Source organism: Balaenoptera physalus (genome assembly GCF_965194825.1).
Source record: "Balaenoptera physalus genome assembly, chromosome: 4".
NCBI classification, from domain to species: domain Eukaryota; kingdom Metazoa; phylum Chordata; class Mammalia; order Artiodactyla; family Balaenopteridae; genus Balaenoptera; species Balaenoptera physalus.
In genome coordinates, this window is record NC_138891.1 from 58803449 (window position 1) to 58821294 (window position 17846).

A 17846-nucleotide genomic window follows, 5' to 3' on the forward strand; every position below is an offset into this window, starting at 1 on the left:
CCTTTTAACAGTAGGCTAACAAACATTCACAGTACTACAGAATAGGTCAGTGGCACGCCAATCTCTTCCTTGCTTCCAGCAGCCCATTCATTTTTCATGAAGAAAAATAATTACCAATGTTTAGATAAAGGAATTAGAACTGAACATGAACTATTGGGCTTGGAGTTTAGTTCTGGGACTTACAAGTAATTCTAAAAACATGCTACATGAAATCTGTTAAAAGCACTTTATTGATTACAGTATCAATTCACAGCAACATTATTTCACAGAGCTACTGTACAACTAAAGGAATGAATTACTGCAAGAAAGATTCAAGAATACTGTTAAATCATGATACAAGTCCATAGTTTGGTTTAAAGCTTTTTTCTAAGAGCTTTAATCTAATACATTCACCTTTCCCACAAACGACTGACATTCAGATTCAGCTGGCCACAGCTGTTGTAGAAACCATTCTAGGTGAAGAAAAACATTTTAATCAACTTAAAAAACCCACTTAGACGTGAATGCCTTTGGATAAGAATATGCAAACGCAAGTGTTCAAATGCTTCTTTGAAAAGAGAAAACAATAGGATAGAGCACCATTGTGTAGGACACAGAAAAGGCTTGAAATATCTACCAAGTATATCACTGAAGTTCTATCAATTAAAAAATACTGTATGATGTAAGATTTTGTCAGCCACATTTAACACCAGTTGAAACATATAACCAGCTTTTTCATATGCTGCATTAATCAACTATTTTGTAGGATCAATTGGATTTAAGAAAAAAGACTTAGGAAATTTTATCAACATGCAAACAAATTTGCTAAACACAAGGTGTACCATCATTCTGATTAATAAATTACTTTTTAAAACAATGCTAGCTTAGACATTCAACTACAGACCACTTTACTGAGTACCTATTATAACCAATACTTTTAAATATAGCACTGAATTTAAGGCAACTTACAATGAACAATGGGAGAAAAACTAGTAAATATGAAGGGTACTTCACATTCTACTTAACCTAATTTAAAATACCAATTTTATTCACTGTGCTACCATTTCTCACAAGATAGTCTGACTGGTGGGTGTTTTAAAAATCCTAACAGGAGGTAAGAAACACTTTAAAAGTTTGCTTTCCGCAGTGGCAAAAGGGAGATTAGAAACTGAACATAGTACTTAATTTAAAAATGTTTTTAAGTCTGACTCACACCGTGAAGATTTTAGAAAGAACATCTTTATTACTAAAATCATAGGTCCATTTGGGAGATTGTTTAATCACTTTCCATGAACGTTTAAACACATCAACAGGTAAGCCACAAGTATTCAACTGTTACACTTTAAACTGAGACAATTCACCAATGATCAAGCATAAATTTCCCTGAATGTCTTCATTTTTAAAAGTCTTAATAATATTACTAAATCTAAGACATCAAAAGTGTTGGAGAAGGTTAGTTATATAATATTGGCACAGTATTTTTTTTTTAGCAACAATAAAAATTTCACTTTGTCACCTGGAGAAGCCAAGATCCATTTCTCTTTCAATATGTTAACTTTAAAATCACTTAACATATTCCAGAAGCACCTACCTCCGTTATGTCTAGGAAACTAGTTTACTATCATCATGCAGTGTTCATCAGTTCAACTGAGTCTAAATTAAAATAAGGAGATTGCTTACTAGGCTCTCTTGAAGAATTAAGTATCTCTTGATACTTAAGTATCTCATGAAATACTAAGCCTAAATCTTTGCCTCTCTGAAGATGGAATTCAATATGCTGTTGTAACCGCAGACTCACAACTATAAAAATCTGAGCTAGGGAGGGATCTTGGATATTTAGTCTAAATCTCTGATAGCACAGCTGCCCAAAATGAGGCCTGTCCATCAAAGTGGAGGTGATGGTCTTGGCTGAGAGCACAGAGTGCTTTCTTTAGCAGGTTTATGGGATGAGTTGCTGAAACACATGGCAATCACTCACTCCACTTTGCTTTAGAAAAGAATATGTGCCTTTAAAATATTCTTGCCACATCTTAAAAAAAACTGTTCTTTATGAAGTGATTAAAGACTCTACAAATAAACCTAACTGAGGCGCATGACGTTTAAATGTTTCTTAGGTAAAAAGAAAAAAAATCAGGCACCAGAACTGCAACATTGATAAAATTCCTTAAAACTACTTTTGGCCATATTTTTTTTTAAGTTTTGAAAAACTGAGATTCAAACTGTACTGTGCTTCTACAAATTATACTGACTTTAGGAAGTTCTTATGCACAAAAGAATTAGACGAGCAGATGAACTCAAACTGCAAGTAAACAAGTATTGAGCAACTGGAACCCATATCACTAAACAAAGGTTTAAATAGTAAGTTAATGTGGTAATGAGGTCACCATTCGGTCATATGTATAATACGGTCATAATAGCCGTAGTAGTTGTTAGTTTTCAGTTGCCTAGTACATATTTAATTACGGGAATTGCTTTTTAACTATCTACAAAAACTTTAATAACATTAAATCATTTTTATTAACATTTTGAAGACCACAGACTTCTTACAGTCTGTGTGCCTCTGACTAAAGTATCTTGTTACTAGAACCACTTCCAAAGTAGAGGAGATACTCTCTTTTTATATATATAAGGCTATTTTGCACATGGTAGAAGTGCTTTCTTGAAGAGGATTTTGGAATAAATTGCTGAACTACATGGTAAACCCTCACCCCTCTCTATTTTTGGAAATGAATATGTCTGTTTGAAGTATTCTTGCCTTATCTCAAAGAGCTGCTCTTTATGAAGTGATACAAATAGTCCACAAACATTAACAGCTAAAGTTCATAGAAATCTTGAATGTGTATATAAATATACATTCATGCCTGCCATCTACAACAGTCTGTTTTTTTGGTCCTATATCTTAATCTTCCTTTTTCCATTTTATTCTTTTTAGTATCTTAAAACAGTTACTGATTTCATTATGGTTGATGCACTTACTAGCACATCCACAATATAAAAATGAAAATTTACAAGTAAAATTTGGGAGTATTTAGGTTAGGGTTACAGGTGATCAAAAGTTAACAGACCTATCTCAACAGTTACTGACACAGTTTACTAAGTTACAAAACACAATGCACTCCTACATCAGAAAAACCCCACGACTTTACCATCAAAGAAGACTAACAATCTTCTACTGTCAATCATTTAGATTATTTTTAAGAGAGAAATCTAAGGGGCAAGGATCTCTGTTTAAGTTCAAGGGGGCCCGTTCTAGTAATGCACACATTATTATATCACTGACAAGCAGAGGAATTGCTTAGTATTTCCCTCTGACCCCTTCAAGAACTGCTCTTAGAATCTTCTTTTGGCTTTAAAGTGGGGGTCACTTTGATCTTGGTATCCTTTGAAGCAAAACCACTTAGAAACCAATGTTTTGTGCTAATGGGAGGAAATATTATAGAAGATCAAAAAGCTTGAATGTCTGCTTTTTAAATTTTTGAAGGCACAGAGAGTTAACATCAATTCAGATTTTATGTGAACATAAATTCATAAAGCAACCTTCTTAATGATTATAACTAGTCAGACCTGGTGATTGGTTAGATTTTATACTTCTTTCAAAAACGTAATGCCATCACATTATTTTTCCTACCTAGATACACATTGATGGAGAACACTGGGAAAAATCCTTCAGATGCAAGGACAGTCCAAATGTTCATCTTCTGAAATAAGTGCACCTTACAAACTCAGTTCTAGAATATGAAATCAATAGGAAAGCCCAGCTATTTCGAATGCTACCTAAGTGTCATTTGATCATAACCAGCTTTTTAAAATAACAAGAACCATTCTCATGTGATTACTTCTATCTACCAATTAATGTAATATGAGTTTCTTATGTATGTCTAAAATTTCAGAGTGAGATCTCTATTCCCTGGCCATCAGATTATGTCCCCTTCAAAAGACTAAACATGAGCACGAATTTAAATTGATAAGATGGCAGAGGATATAGCAGAAACTAATGATATTCACAAGGACTCCCTTCAGTGGTACCTAGGCCTGTCAGCATTCTTAAACAGTAAGCAACCAGGATCTCTTTCAGATCAAAATGGTCGGAATACAAGGAGACTTGCTTCAAACATCAGTACACACATCAATGGTATCACTTCCATCTATTACTGTGCCTGGTTCCTCCACCACAAAACTCAAAACTATGACACTTTTTAAGGTATACAAGGTTAAAAATGTAGTTCTTAAAAAATGCAAACACATACTCTCAAACATGATAGGCTGCTATAATGTGTACATTCTGTTCTACACAAAGAAAAAAATTATAGACAGTACAAGCAAAAATTCATCAAGGTTAAATTAGCTCAACTCCTCAGATTAATACACTGGTCCTGATCTCAGCAAGCACCTTTACCTTGTTTTCACCTTTTTTTGTTTTGTAGTTTACTGAAAGCTTCTTTTTGTGTATAATAATCTTAATAGAAAAATCTTCACCTGCAAATATAAGGTAAATTCTTTTTCACAGCTATAGGCTGTAGTACGGATTTCTCCAGGTATCAGTGGAGAACAGAAAATTTGTGCTGTTAATTCCAGATTCTAAGAAAACTGTCCCAAGACCCTGTTGCCACAGCCATGCCATCATCAGTTACACCTAAACAGCTGACACGGTTGTCATGACCAGCAAGAACACCTGAAAAACAAAAGTTCAGTAAAAAGTTAGCAATGGGCAAGTTTTAGAATTAAACAAGTGTATGCATAAAAGATCTGGGAGGGTACTTAAAAGCTAACAGGTTCCCCTGAGTTGAGAGACTGAGTGCCAGGGGTAAGCTGGGCATGTAGGTAAAATAAAATTCTTTGTATTACGTGAACATCTGACATGTGCATCAAATTGTGTTTTTCATTTTTGAAAAATTAGTTTATAATTATGCTTATGTTCAAAATCATCTGTTTGACATGTAGACTTTTATTTTACATCTCTAATAAGTTCACGACACTTCTAAATTTTGCCAATAAGCTATGCTATTTTCAACAAAAACAAAATTTTAAATGAAGCTCAATGAACTTTTACCACCAGAACAACAAAAACATGAGAATGAAGCTGACTTATACTACCACTTCCAAAAATAACAACATAATTTATTTACTTTATTCCTTTAACCACCAAACCCTGGAATGTTTTGGTCATAACTTTCTGAAACCATCAAACTCATCTAGTCTTAGTTTTCTTTTGTATATTTAACCTATTTGATCTTCTGACCACTACAAAGAATAAAATTAAATATTCCCAAATATTTGGGAGGAAAATGAGAAGAGTAAAGATTTAATAGAAAAATTAGAATATATCAAATTCTCAAAAAGAATTTTTCTTTAATATACTGTTTGAGTTTTCATTATCTCCATATGTAATTAAGCATATGATTTTCACCCAATCTCAGGAACAGAAGTTCATCTTGTCTAACTCGTTAATATTCTGTGCAGTACCTTCAGTATGGCAATGTTTGGCAACAGGCAAATTTACCATTATGGGTTGAAATAACAAAAAATGACCATTGTGACTAAATACTCCAAGTCATATTGGAAAGAAGAATGAATTAGCAATTCATGAGTCACATTTCAATTATAAGGTCAAAGTATCCAGTTGAGTCAACTTGAAACCAAACAGCTGTAAGCAAAGCAAAACTAAAACTCAAGCATATGTTTAAAAAAATATGGAAAACAAACATGTTTTTATTTTGTTATGGATATTAATTGATTCGATCCAAGCAAAACACCTAATACCTCAAAAAAGTAATTGGCTTTGGACAAGAGAGTATCTCCAAAAATTTACTTGCAAAATGCTAACCCGTGAACTTTTCTGCAGTCTCAAGAGAGGTTGTAGAAAATTATTCCTGGTAATGTTGACATTGCCTCCACTCCCTCAGAAACCTCAACAACTGTATAGGTGTTTAAAAGGGCAAGGACATAAACCCACAAGGACAGCAAGGATATGAGAGCAAGCAGTGGCAACAAAATTTTGTGAGATGTATGATGGTAAGTGTGTTAGTGGACCCCAAAATGCTAAGTTCAAAGCAAATGGTCTGATAAGCCAAGAAACAAAAGCAAACTGCAGAACCTCCAAAAGGGTCAGATACTAGTGGAACCAGGTATCTCTGGAACCGGACATGGGCAAAGATGGGGTAAACTGAGGCTGCATTAGAAAGTGTCCAGGAATCAGACTCCCCAGGTCTCTTCCTTCACTCTGCAGAGTCAGATGATTTATCATCCTGCACTAGAACATAAGACTAGAGACTTATTTGCCAGAGAGAGTAAAAGAGGGTCTCTTAACTAGAAGAAAATAGGCACAGTTGAGATTGGTGAAACTGCTGAAAATGGGGAATAAGTGAGTTTACTTGCTAATTGTCTTGCACCCCAGCTTTTTCCCGGAAATCAGCCCCCAAACTGTCAGTCAGCTTATATACTTCAGGTAGAAAAGTGGAACAATCCACCTCAGAGAAGACAGCTGGCCCAAGGGAAAAAAGGCCATAAGATATATCAGAGGTTCCCCAATGAAAGCCCGGCCAGATTCACTGTTCAGTGAGGCCTACAGTCAGTACACCCCAACCATGGGCAGAGGGCTTTCAAACAGTTTTAGTGCCTCACTCTTAAGGATAAATAAGAGGCTAAGAATCATCAGAGTTTTAAGGAAATATAATAGATAGGAGACTGAAAAAATAAGAAAGAAGGGGGAAAAAAAGGCAACTTGGAAAACAAAAGATTATGCTTACAGAAGAAAACTTCAAAAAAGGCTTTCATTAATGGCCCCAGAAAAACAAAAGACTTTTATTCATGAAAAAAAGAATGGGGGCCCTGAAAAAAAAACTCTCAAAAAGATGGTAGCAAAAATGGAAAACCAAAGCTTAACAGAAGGTTCATGGAAAGAAAAGGCAAGGATTTCTCCCAGAACATGGAGCAAAAAAAGACAGATGGAAAATATGAGAGAAACTAATAAGAAAGTCCAAGAAGTCCAACATCAGAATAATGGGAGTTCTGGGCTTCCCTGGTGGCGCAGTGGTTAAGAATCCGCCTGCCAATGCAGGGGACAGGGGTTCGAGTCCTGGTCTGGGAAGATCCCACATGCTGCGGAGCAACTAAGCCCTTGGGCCACAACTACTGAGCCTGCACTCTAGAGCCTGTGAGCCACAACAACTGAGCCTGCGTGCTGCAACTACTGAAGCCCGCATGCCTAGAGCCTGTGCTCCACAACAAGAGAAGACACCGCAATGAGAAGCCTGCGTACCGCAACGAAGAGTAGCCCCCGCTCGCCACAACTAGAGAAAACCTGTGTGCAGTAACGAAGACCCAGTGCAGCCATAAATAAACAAACAAACAAATAAATAAATAAATGAAGTTATATACATATATAAAAGAATAATGGGAGTTCTATAAACAGAATGATAATGGAGAAAAAAGTCCAACCAATTAAATAAGCCTCCTAAACTTCCAAGTACTACAGGGTATACGTTTCCAGGTTGAAAAGGTCCACTGAATGCCCAGAATGAGGGATGAAAATGGATCTACTCCCAAACATATCAAAACTTGCAAAAAGTTTGAAGATTAATTAGTGAGAAGTACATCAAAACTAAGAATGTAAGCCAAAAAATTAATTTAACCCTAGAGAATATTCAAAAGCAGCACAGCAAAAGAAGTCACAGCATATACCTCACTGCTTGGCAGTAAGTACTGTTTAAAAATTCATAATTGTGTAATAAACACTGACTGATGTTCTAAACAAAATTCACTACATGGGAAAAACTGGAAGATGGAAGCTGTGGTGGGAGGAGGGATGTTGAAACCAAACCCTCAACAGATAATGCTTAAAAGTAAAAAAAAAAAAAAAAAAATCAATACAGGATGTTCTTTAAAGATATAAAAGTAAATACTTAAAAGTAGCTACCACTGGGAGCAGAGAACATGGGCTGGGGTCAGAGGACTGCTGTGTTTTGGTAACAAGCCATGTAGACCTATTTGATTCCTTGAGTATAATTTTGATTCTAAAAAAATTTTAAGTCACTCTGTAATTTGTTATTAATGACAGTCCCCCGTAGGACTTGATGCTAATATTCTGGAATCTGCAGGGAAGAACACAGAGTATGGGGTTAAGGGGAGACAGTGGTTCCATGTCCTGTCCCATACAAGATCTGAGCCAAAAAGAAGATCCATGTTTCCTGTCAGGTTATAAGAGAACTGTAATTTGGAAAAGACCATACTAAATTATATTCACTATTCATCTTTATGTCAAAACTTACCAAACAAGAAAATATAGAATCAGATATTACTCTTCAGAAAACAGAAACATAAATATGGTTTACAGACTGTAACTGCACTCAAAGATCAACAATGACCATGAACGAGAACTGCCACGTTGCCATTCCCCAGGGTGTCCATGGGGGCCCCAGAAACAACCGATGGGAACCTTTTCACATTTCCTGACAAAATCAAAACCTAATGTGTACTTATTCACTAACCTGCACGATCTCCTTTTAGTGTGTCCCATACGTTACAATTGAAGTCATCATACCCAGCCAACAGGAGACGCCCACTTTTTGAGAAGGCTACGGAAGTGATCCCACAGATGATATTATCATGAGAATACAATAATAACTCTTGGTCTGCACGAAGGTCAAAGAGCCGGCAAGTAGCATCATCAGAGCCAGTGGCAAAGGCATATCCATTTGGGAAAAACTAGAAAGAAAAGCAACAAACATTTATTCCGTAGAAGTACACAAAAATTATGTGAGGCAGTGTAATAATAGACTCTGGGGTAAGACAGACCTAGATTCAAATTCCAACTTGGCTTCGTACCAGGTGAATGATGTTAGGCACTAAAGATTCTTAAACACTTGAGTCTTAGTTTCAGAATTTAGTGTGTTGGTTAGGGCTGAATGAAATAACACATGCAAAGTACCCATAACCCACTGTTCAGCACAAAGCAAGTACTCAAAACATCCTGGCTCTGGTCCTCCATATGTCTTACTAAAACATTTAAATCAAATATTACTATTTATAGAATTTATATATGTACATATACTCTTAAATGTTCCAATAATCTCATTATGAGAAATAAATAGGAAACATTTTATAAAAGAGAACAAAACTCACCCAGTTAGGCTAGGTTATAAAGTTAAGCTAGTAGTAAAGAAAACTATGCATTATTAGTTTGTGAATCCCCTTTCTCAGATACTGTGGCACTACTCAACACTTTTTACAAGGAGGAAATCACTTCATGTATCTATTGGTCATCTGTATACTCTGTTAGTACTTGCTGATGTGTAGGAATAAAATGAAGAATATAAATTTGTTTTCTTTGTGGCAAATATTTTATAGTTTGTCATTTGCCTTCTAATATTGTTTACTTTTTTAAAAATATAAAGCCATTTTTTGGAGGTATCACTCTCCCTGATTTCAAACTGCTATAAAACTATAGTAATCAAAACAGTATGTTACTGACACTAAAACAGACACATAGATCAATGGAACAGAATAGAAAGCCCAGAAATAAACCCATGCACACACAGTCAACAACAAAGGAGGCAAGAATATAAAATGAGGAAAAGGCAGCCTCTTCAATAAATAGTGTTGGGAAAACTGGTCAGCTGGATGCAAAAGCATCGAACTGGATGACTTTCTCACACCATATATAAAAATAAACTCAAAATGGATTAAATACTTACATGTAAGACCTGAAATCATAAAACTCCCAGAAGAAAATACAGGCAGTATGCTTTTTTCTTTTCTTTTCTTTTTTTTTTTTTGGCTGCATTGCGCAGCTTGTGGGATCTTAGTTCCCTGACCAGGGATCAAACCCAGGTCCCCCTCAGCAGTGAAAGCACAAAGTCCTAACCACCAGACCACCGGAGAGTTCCCAGGCAGTACACTCTTTGACACTGGTCTTAGCAGTATTTTTTTGGATCTGTCTCCTCAGGCAAGGAAAACAAAAGCAAAAATAAACAAATGGGACTACATCAAACTAGAAAAAGCTTTTGCACAGTGAAGAAAACTCCTGACAAAAGGAAAAGGCAGCCTACTGAATGGGAGAAGATATTTGCAAACAATATATCCAAAACATACAAAGAATTCACAAAAGTCAATATCAAAAAAACCAAACAACCCAGTTAAAATATGAGCAGAGGAACTGAATAGACATTTTTCCAAAGAAGACATACAAATGGCAAATAGACACACGAAAAGATGCTCAACATCACTAATCATCAAGGAAATGCAAATAAAAACCACAATGAGACAGCACCTCACACCTGTCAAAATGGTTATTATCAAAAAGACAACAAATAACAAGTGTTGGCAAGGATGTGGAGAAAATATCCCTCATGTGTTGTTGGTGGGAATGTAAACTGGTGTAGCCACTATGGAAAACAGTATGTAGGTTCCTCAAAAAATTAAAAATAGAACTACCATATGATCCAGCAATTTCACTTCTGTGTATTTACCTCAAGAAAACAAAAACACTAATTGGAAAAGATATACATGCACCCTGTTCACTGCAGCATTGTTTAGAATAGCCAAGATCTGGAAGCAACCTCAGTGTCCATCAATAGAAGAATGGATAAAGAAGATGTGAGATATACACATACACACACACATACATACACACAATGGAATATTAGCCATACAAAAAGGAAATATTATACCATGCTCTTGAATTGGAAGAATCAATATTGTCAAAATGAGTATACTACCCAAGGCAATCTACAGATTCAATGCAATTCCTATCAAACTACCAAGGGCATTTTTTCACAGAACTAGAACAAAAAAATTTTAAATTTGTATGGAAACACAAAAGACCCTGAAGAGCCAAAGCAATCTTGAGAAAGAAAAACAAAGCTGGAGGAATCAGGCTCCCTGACTTCAGAGTATACTACAAAGCTACAGTAATCAAAACAGTATGTTACTGGCACAAAAACAAACATACAAATCAATGGAACAGGATAGAAAGCCCAGAAATAAACCCACACACTTATGGTCAATTAATCTACAACAAAAGAAGCAAGAAGATACAATGGAGAAAAGACAGTCTCTTCAATAAGTGGTGCTGGGAAAACTGGACAGCTACATGGAAAAGCATGAGAGTAGAACATTCTCTAACACTACACTCAAAAATAAACTCAAAATGGATTAAAGATCTAAGCATAAGAGTGGATACTGTAAAACTCTTAGAGGAAAACATAGGCAGAACACCCTTTGATATAAATTGCAGCAATATCTTTTTGGATCCTTTCCTAGAGTAATGGAAATAAAAACAAAAATAAACAAATGAGACCTAATCAAATTTAAAAGCTTTTGCACAGCAAAGGAAACCATAAACAAAACAAAAAGACAGGGACTTCCCTGGTGGTCCAGTGGTAAAGAATCCGCCTTCCAATGCAGGGGACGTGGGTTCAATTCCTGGTCAGGGAACTAAGATTCCACATGCCGCAGGGTAACTAAGCCCATGCACCACAACTACTGAGCTCGTGCACCTCGATGAGAGAGCCCACGTACCGCAAGTACAGAGCCCATGTGCCCTGGAGCCCATGTGCCACAACCAGAGAGAGAAAATCCACATGCCACAACTAGAGAGAAGCCCATGCACCACAACAAAGAGCCTGCACCGCAATGAAAGATCCTGCATGCCGCAACTAAGACCCAACGCAGCCAAAAAAATAAAGAAAATAAATAAATAAAATAAATAAATATTAACAAAACAAAAAGACAACCTACAGAATGGCATAAAATATCTACAAATGATGCGACTGACAAGGGATTAATCTCCAAAACACACAAACAGCTCATGCAGCTCAATATCAAAAGAAACAAAGAACCCAATCAAAAAATGGGCAGAAGATCTAAATAGACATTTCTCCAAAGAAGACATACAGATGACTCAACATCACTAATTATCAGAGAAATGCAAATCAAAACTACAATGAGGTATCATCTCACACTGGTCAGAATGGCCATCATCAAAAAATCTACAAACGATAAATGCTGAAGAGGATGTGGAGAAAAGGGAACCCTTTCAAAATGAGAAAAAAACATTTCAAGAAATGAAAAATCATATAATAACATCAATATGGATGCAAAATTTAAAATTTTAACAAATCAAATCCACTAGTAACTAAAAAGGATTACGCATTATAACCCAGTGAGGTTTGTCCTAGAAATGTAGGGTTGGGTTAATATTTGAAAACTAATCCACATAAATTCACCATTTAACAGACTGAAAAAGAAAAACCACATGATCATCTCAATAGATGAAGAGAAGACATCTGATAAACACTCATTCCTGATAAATCTGTAGCAAACTAGGAACAGAAGAGAAGCTCATCAACTTGATAAAGGTGGTGGGATGAGAGATGGAGAGGATTGTGTTTGCCTGTTCCAAAATTCTAGTCTTCAAACCAGGTTGGCCTAATATGGGGTGGGGGTAACAGCCTTTACTTTCTCTGATATTCTCTAAAGATTATATAAAATTGACTTTCAATATGCACATGATAAATAAAAACCGATTTTTCCCAAAAAATATCTTCTTGCAAAATTAGAGTGTATCTTATACCCATAAACACTTGCAATTACAGTACTTTAGGAAATTCTAGTCATATCTATACATTTTGGCATCTGATCCGCATAGGACAATTTACCTAAGTCAAGCAGTATCCCACCTCCTCTTAATATCCCTCCCCTCAATTCTGACTGTTTGATAAATCATTTTGATTTTCATTCAAAATGCCATTTTAGTTTTAGTTTATAAAGACGTATGACTAGTTCATTCTCATATATACTAAGTACTTATTGTCTGGCTTAATCTATTTGTGGATACCTGTTTGAGGGTTTTTTTTTTTCCAATATGAAGGAGATTATAAATAATTTATACCATTTATTGAGCATCCAATCTATAGTTTCATTTAGTCTTCACATTATTCTTTAATGTAGGTAGCATTATTCCTACTGAGGAATGTGTAGCTCACAGAGGTTAAGTAGCCCACCTGATCTCACACAGCTGGTTCCCAGCAGAACTAAGATCCAGAGTTTGCTGACTTCAAAAGCTATACTCTCTACACTAAACAGCTGCCTCTGTCTTCCTGACTGTCTCTCTTTGGGTTGTTCCCTTGACCCCAGAGAGATGGGACTTTGTTCTCCTCTTAACACACTGTTGATACTCATGATCTGCTTGTTTGCTCAAGATGATCTATCCCTCTAAATCTGGAAAAAAAAAAAAAAAAACTCATTCCTGTTTACCTGCAAATAAGGACCTAGGCCTATGGATTAAAACCTTTCCAGTTTTAAAAATCAAACCCTTGTTATTTGGGGGTTAAATGTTATAAAAGCATACTATTTATAAGAATCCTTGAAGGCAATGTGTTGTTAAAATCATACTATAGGGTTCAACACTTTATATGCACAGTAAATTTTCCTTAGAAATGCTCTTCACTTACACTGACAGCATTAATATCCGACACATGGCCAGTGAAAGACTGTCTACACATTCCATCTCGAATATCCCATAATTTTGAAGAGGCATCACAAGCACCAGAAACAAAAGTCCTCATGTCAGGACTCAGAGAAAGACTCATCACATCTCCAGAATGCCCAGTGAATGTAGTGGTCTGCTGGGCAGTTTCGATGTCCCATAAAGCACTATAATTAAAAATAGAAATAATTAATGACTGTTCTCTCTTCTTACATTAGTTCCTACTACCACCCTCAACCTCAAAATCAGTAATCTTCTGGAATAAACTTACCAAGTTGTATCTCCTGAACTTGTAACAATTTGGCTGTCATCTAAAAAACGACAGCAGGACAAGTAGCCTACAGCATAGAGAGTAACAAATGTTAGGTTATCACTGATTAATTCAATTACCATATGAAATAGCAATATATATTTTAAAAAATATGATACCTGGGCAACAAGTGTTTGTTAGTATAATCTATAGTTCTACTTTTAATTACTTCCAACTCTATGCTGCCTGCAACTGAATTTTATCAACAAACTCTCTTAGGTATTTGCTGTGTTGATGACTCTGAAAGTTACAAACTTGAGTAAAAGACACAGTCCTTTCCACCTACTACAATTACCTAAGAGAAAGATATCCTTAATACAAATATCTATTATAATCTATAGCAGACTAGGTTAAGTACCTTGGAGAAATACTTTAAAAACCTCAGTGAAGGAAAGGTGGCACTCAAATGCTCAGAATTCACCTGTGCTTCAAAATATGGAAATTGCAGGAACAATACCATTATTGAGATTGTGTAAAAAGCACAGCCAAAGAGTACTTCCAAGAATCCAGAGAGGCTGAAACCTGGTGAGTGGCGATAAATTCCTAATTAACACTGCTAACCAAATACTATATTACTGAACTACAGTGTACACATTGGCAAATAAAGCAATGCACTATCACATAGTGAAAAATACTTCATAAATGTATCTTGATACACACTTTCAATTACATAATTAAGCACCAAAATCCCATAATTGTTATAGGTTTGCAGAGAATACAGAAAATTATATTTGCTTTCTTTTTGTATTTTTCATTATTGTTCAAATTTTTCGCAATAAATTTATAATTTTTACAAAAACAATACTATTTTTTGGAGTTATTTATTTTCTTTCTTTTTCACTGATGTATAATTGATGTACAATATTAAAAACAATACTATTTTTGAAAGAAAAATAGAAGTATGGTCGTATCATTTGTATAATTATAAAAAGTCAGTGTTTCCCAGATTCATGGTAATTTCTACTCTCACTTGATTAATATGCATCCTTTGGCCAGCTGATTCCACTTTGTCACTCCTTCTCCTTGATCAGCGCATTCTTCAGGAGGAATCAGGTTTAGGAGAAAAGGACAATATGCAGTGAGGCTCACCCGTGTGACCCGGTAACTCTCGGCTCACTCTCACATTTCCCTCTCTGGTTTTCAGGTTATATATAGAGCAGATGTTGTCCAGTCCTCCACAAGCAACATAATTACCAGAGGGAGCATAAGCACAGGTCATCACCCAGGAGGACCTCAAAGGAATAGCATGCATCTGTAGGATAAATACAGCACAAAAACTAAGTCAAGAGCACAAAAACAGTCAGTAATTTTTCAAACCTATTTATAGTGAAGCAAATATTACTGCAATTTAAATGTACTTAAAAAACAGGCCAAGTAAAATAAAGAATGAACTGGTTTGAGAAAGTGAACAATAAAAAATAAAATACTAATGCACACTGAAATGCCTGTTATATTTTCTGTATTATTATCAAATCATTTGGATTGAAGTGCTCTTTTCAGAACGTATTCTTTTAAGAAGAACAAGAACATACAGGACATTTCAACACTAACAGAGCCATTTGAAATAGTAAGTGTAAATGTTAAAGAACTTAATAAAATTTTTTGGTTTTGCATTAGTGCTCAAAAGATGAATTTCCTCTAACATAACACTGAATAATATAAGTACTGGAGTTGAACAGAATGGTTCTTCCACAAAGAACTATGACCTTCTAATAACACATATTCTGGGCTCAAATTCAAATAATGGTAATAGTTTGCACTGATCTACTCATACCACTGTATGATGCCTTATTACCCAACACCAAGCATTTGCAGGTCAGGTAGCAAAGTTTAATGTGAATGGGAACATAAAGGCTAAGTGGCCCATACACAGAATCAACACATTGTGGGATTACTATGCTCTCACTTAACCTAAAAGAATATTTTTCTGTTTTAGGAAAATATAGTTGAAAGACACACTCAATTCTGATTGATACAGAAAAACTATTATATTACAAATGTGTCTTGGCTAGCTTTAAATTCTCAACCAGGCTGAAGTTACTGTTTATTTCACAAAATAGTACTTCTAAATCTTTACTAGAAACAGTGGTGTAAGTGCACACAGAATCTAGAAGTATTTGACTTGTGAGCATTTTCCTGGAGCTTCTTCACGACCACTCAACACCTCTATGTCAGGGGTTCCTTCCAGCGGACACATTAAGAGGACCCACTGGCTTTTACCACCAAGGGATCTAAACAAGTTGTAATTTGCCTCCAATCTACTGTAACTTCTGAGCAGTCCAGAAACACAAATCAATGCCTAGTGTGGACCAAAGAAAACATTCTAGCTTATCCACAACTAAAAATAAAAATTGCAGGGTCGCTGTCACATTAGGAAATGGGACCTTTTAAAAAAATCATTTACATGTAAAACTGATGCACACTGTCTTCTAATATTCAAGTATGAAATATGGGACTCAAATAAGACACACTGAACTATATTCCTGTAGTTGTCATTGGGAATAAAAAAAAAAAGCTAAATATTAAAAGCAAACACTAGGTCTAAAGAAAGAATCTGAGTTAAAATTAACGGAGTAAATTTATCCTGGAAAGAAATTAAAGCTTGAAGTAATAGAATAAAGGAAAGAACTGGTGGACATCAAACCAAATAAAAGGTTATGTAAGAGGATGATTAAGAAACTCTACCTTATTTGTTGTATAGCTATCCCAAATAATTAATTTTCCATCTTGGGAAGCACTGACTAGTAGCCTAGAGGAACAAACACAAAAATAACGTGACACTTAGAGGAAAAAAGTAGTTTAAATTAGTTATGCATTGCATTAATGTAGAACAGTTCAGAAAAGACAAAAATAATTTTTCGAATTAAAAACTTGATACCAGAAAATATTCTCACAACTTAAAAAAAAATCTACTCTGCATGCCAAAAAATTTCAACATTAAATTTTTTTAGACATTTTACTAAAAATGTCTCTGGTTATAATTCAACTTTTTCATGGTAGTAACATTCTAGTTCTTATTCAAGATTCTGGTAGCTATTAGCCAACTGGTTTAGTATGTACTGACTTAAATATAATGACAGTAGAGTGCATATAAGCCTAAGAACCACGTTTCATTCAATCTAAAAATATCAATTGAGAGCCTGTGAATGCAAGGCAGTGTTATGGGTACAATACAGGCTATACCGCCTACCCTGGGGCCCTCCATCATCTGGTGGAGATAAGACATTTAATAAAATAAATTAGGTAAATGAAAATAGTCAGAGGAGTGGTATAAAATAAAGGCCATAGGAAAACAAATGAGCGACAAATAAGTGCTAACTGGGTTACTCAAGTAGTCTCGCAAAAGAAAACAAGTCTTGAAAAAATGGAATTTCGAAAGCTAAAGATAGAGAAGTCTGTGTTCTATGAGGAGGGTATGTTCCATGGCAAGAGGTGGAAAAATACAACAGGTGTTTCAGGAATTGTGAATTTTCCAGTTACACAGAGTTTGTAAGAAATGGGAAAAACAGTTTAGAAAAGTAGACTGGGCTTAAACTACAGAAAGCTCTGTTTGCCAGGCTAAATATATGAACTCTTGACTAAGTTGCCTGCCACTGAATTTTTTGTTTTGTTTTGGAATTTTATTTTTCACTATGGTATAAAATTCAAAAACTACAAAAGGATAGATATACAGTGAAAAGAATCACCCTCCTGTCCCTATCACCCTTCACTGTAGGTAAATAACATCAGGTTCTTACGTAGTAATTACTGTAAGTTTTATGAAAGGGAAGATCTAACCACAGGGTATGGGATGGAACCTAAAGTTCTTCAAAAATCAGTTGGCATCATCAGCATTGAGTTGAGAAGGACATTAAGTTACAAGTTGATAATCAGAATGGGTAGAAAGACAATGTGAGATAGGTTCTGTTGACACTTTTGGTTCTCTATTAAGATTAATAGTCTTGAGAAAACTATAAGAAAGTAAGAACCATTAACATTGTTTCAAGTGATTGTATTTTGAGTTACACATCTCAATGGATAGATTACTTCTTAAACTTCTTTAAGAAAAAGAATAAAACATTTGGCCTAGCT

General features: G+C 35.3%; 1 protein-coding gene across 3 annotated transcripts in view; it reads right to left on the reverse strand.

The window, feature by feature from the left end:
* Positions 1-212: 212 nt before the first annotated feature.
* Positions 213-17846, reverse strand: part of GNB4 (G protein subunit beta 4) — a 66413-nt gene continuing 48779 nt past the window's right edge. For all 3 annotated transcript variants that reach the window (XM_082459025.1, XM_082459024.1, XM_082459026.1), the window contains 6 exons: positions 16461-16524; positions 14865-15027; positions 13737-13803; positions 13431-13632; positions 8466-8682; positions 213-4651 (listed from right to left, as the gene is read on the reverse strand). In XM_082459025.1, the coding sequence (XP_082315151.1) occupies positions 4545-4651; positions 8466-8682; positions 13431-13632; positions 13737-13803; positions 14865-15027; positions 16461-16524 (820 nt within the window). In that variant the 3' untranslated portion in view covers positions 213-4544. The remainder of the gene's footprint in view (positions 4652-8465; positions 8683-13430; positions 13633-13736; positions 13804-14864; positions 15028-16460; positions 16525-17846) is intronic.